The 3264-nt window shown below is 43.1% G+C and overlaps 1 protein-coding gene across 1 annotated transcript; it reads left to right on the plus strand.

Moving 5' to 3' along the window:
* Positions 1–596: 596 nt before the first annotated feature.
* Positions 597–3007, plus strand: LOC112460522 (leucine-rich repeat-containing protein 47-like). Its single transcript, XM_025025234.1, has 5 exons — positions 597–704; positions 807–1442; positions 1809–2276; positions 2356–2683; positions 2793–3007. Exons 2-5 carry the CDS (start codon positions 854–856, stop codon positions 2995–2997), a joined length of 1590 nt encoding a protein of 529 aa, XP_024881002.1. The 5' UTR covers positions 597–704; positions 807–853; the 3' UTR covers positions 2998–3007.
* Positions 3008–3264: the final 257 nt, after the last annotated feature.

Genomic DNA, 3264 nt, shown 5'->3' on the forward strand with positions numbered 1-3264 from the left:
ATCATTTTATCGAATATTCGCACGATACATTTTCGGCCGAATTTATAAATCGTCAATGTGTTAAGGCCGGTTCTAAAATCAGTCCGCATGTCGAAGTCGGTTGTCGGAACGCAGCCGACGGTGCAATGAGAGAATTTCTTTTTAGAAAACGAATTTTCCTCATTGGACCATCGATCGCCTTATTCGACCTAATGCCAGATGTTGTTGCAAATAATAAATACAGGGTTGATGCAAATTTTGCATTCAACTCTATTGCTAATTAAATGAGCTGTGAGGCCATCAGTCGTCCCGAAATCAATCCATCCAATGTCTATCATTACGTATCGTTAATAATATAAACGACGAAATATTCGAAGATGCATCTTAATAATTAATTCGGTCATCATTTGACACTACGCGAGTCAAATGGATGGTTAAATAAAAGCGTTGATTAACCGAAAATACGCAATTAAATTTTAATATTGCACGCACAGTCGCACAGTATACAATTTAATAATAATTGAGTTTATTAATATCGCAAAAATATATTATGAAAAATTACATTTTTAATAAGTAATCAATATATCATGCTTTTCAGGTATAGCGTCGAGTATATTTGATACAGCTGCGATTTGCTCGTTTACATTTTTATACAACACCATTACATTTGCAAATGTAGCACGGGCGCGCATCAAAATGATGTTTTATCGTCGGAAAATGAATAAGTACGTGGCTACGTAGTACCAATTTCGAAAATAGATTTACTGGCGGTAGAGTATACGGTCCCTAACCTCAAAACACTCCTCGTTGAGATATACTGTTTACAGATAAGAGTGAATAAAATTCCGAATAAGGGAAATCGGTGGCCATCAAAATGACGCACGAGGACTCGTGGGAAATTGTGAAACAGGCGGCTGAGAAAAACAGGCATGAATTGGTGCTGTCAGGCGCGTCGGTGTCCAAACTGATCGAGACGTCCGGCTTGGACGAGAACCTGTTCGACCTCCACAACCTGAATTATCTCAGCATAACGCACACGTGTCTTCGGGAGGTGCCGGACGAGATCGAGAGGCTGGCGAATCTCACGACCTTGGTGCTGCACTCGAACGAGATCGCCGCGTTGCCGAGCGCGATCGCCAAGCTCGCCAAGCTGAAGGTGCTCGATTGCTCGAGGAACAAGCTGGCCTCGCTGCCGCAGGAGCTCGGCAGCCATCCTCAGCTCAGCACGATAAATCTCGCCTCGAACCTCCTGCGAAACGTACCGTCGTGTAGCTCGTGCACGAAACTGAGCATCCTAGACCTGTCGAACAATCAGCTCGAGGCCTTCCCCGACGTTTGTCATGCGGAACTCGCACATCTCTCCGAGGTACACGTCAACGGGAATCGGATCACGGAGATTCCAATTACCATAAACCGACTGCAGGGACTGAAGGTCTTAAACCTGGCTGATAACTTAATTTCTGGTAACGCAACTTAATTTTCGTACCATCCTTTGTATGTCTCTCTGGCTGTGGTCCATTTGATGCTACAAATGCTTTGAAGTATTCTTCTTCTCCTTTCTTTCAATGAAGAACGCTCGAAGCACTTGTAACATCAAATGGACCACAGCCTCTCTCTGTTGAGTAATCTTCCCTGAATGTAAAAAGGCTGATTTATAGAGGCCGTAACCGTTGATTTGTGAGAAGAACAATCGACTGTGATTGGTCAATTTCTTAAAGATTACGGCTTAAATCAACGGTTACGGCGTCTATAAATCAGCCTTAACTTTCCTTAAGTAAGTCGTCAAATGTCCAAAGATAAGTAATGCATAATTATATTGTAACACGCAGTTGTACCAAGTGAATTAGCAGATTGTAGTAAACTGAAGGAAGTGTACCTGAAAGGAAATAAATTGTCGGACAGGAGGCTGACCAAATTGATCAATCAATGTACCACGAAGCAAGTACTCGATTACGTGAAGCTGCACTGCCCAAGGAGCGAGTCGTCCACGACAGAAGTTAATACGTCGAAAAAGGGAAAGAGGGGCCAGAAAGTTTCCGAGAGTGAGAGCGCGGTGGAGAGCTTGACGCACAAATTGAGAGTCTTGAAGGTGGTAGACGACGTGCCGGTGATAAAACTTATGGAAAATGTAAAGAGTATCAGGCCTTACATAGCTGCGTGTATCGTGAAAAATATGAGCTTCACGGAGGAGAGTTTCAAAAAGTTTATTCAACTGCAAACGAGATTGCACGATGGGATATGCGAGAAGAGGAATGCGGCTACGATAGCCACTCACGATTTGAAACTCGTCGCGCCTGGTAAATGTCGAATGTTTAATAAAGAGTATACTGTTTTTGTATCTATTTTTTTTTTACTAAAACATATTTTGTTACGCAGGACACCTCACGTATACAGCGATGCTACCCACGGAATTGGAGATAAAACCTTTAATGCACAGCAAGACGTACACGGGCGCGGATCTGTTCCAGAAGTTGCAAACGGAAGCGGAGAATCTGCGTAAGGAGAAGAAACGGAACGTTTACTCCGGGATACACAAGTATCTCTATATGCTGGAGGGCAAACCGTCGTTCCCATGCCTGTTGGATCAGTCGCAGCGAGTTATTTCGTTTCCGCCCATCACGAACAGTGACGTGACGAAAATGTCTCTAGACACCCAGACAATGCTCGTGGAGGTAACGAGCGCGTTGTCGTTCACAATTTGCAGGTGAGATCCCAATTTGCAAGCTTTATGTAATATTGTTCGCATTTCTATCTGTTTTAACCGCGCGAGAGAGAGAAGGTCAGTTCTGGATAAAATCTTATATTCTTTTCAGGAATGTGCTGGATCAATTCCTGAAAGACTTAATCGTCTCAGGTCTCGCCGAATCCGCAGAACCGAAGGACACGGACAACAAGTACAACAATTTAATAGTTCAACAAGTCAAAGTAGTCGACGCCGAAGGGAACCTAAAATTAGTATATCCCTCAAGAGCGGATTTGAATTTTAGCGAACAGCTCGTCGCGGTGTCACGAGAATAAAAAGAACAGCGAGTAGCTCGAATTCTGCCCGAATTCGAATCCGCTCAAAAATTTAATAAAGTTTTTTTTCGTAAAAAGGAAGGAAAGAGAAAAAAAGAGATACATATATATTATTTTCGATTATTTTTGTCGTTCGAAAACGCGAAAGTTACCAAGACGGGGAGAGCGATCTTCCGAACGCATTTATTTATTCCGTGACTCGGAAGCGTCGAGATCGCGATAACGTAGTGATCGCGGAAGTTCGTTTCGCTTTATCGCGTCGATTAG

Source organism: Temnothorax curvispinosus, unplaced genomic scaffold (genome assembly GCF_003070985.1).
Source record: "Temnothorax curvispinosus isolate PA1 unplaced genomic scaffold, ASM307098v1 QBEX01010630.1, whole genome shotgun sequence".
Taxonomy (NCBI): Eukaryota; Metazoa; Arthropoda; class Insecta; order Hymenoptera; family Formicidae; genus Temnothorax; species Temnothorax curvispinosus.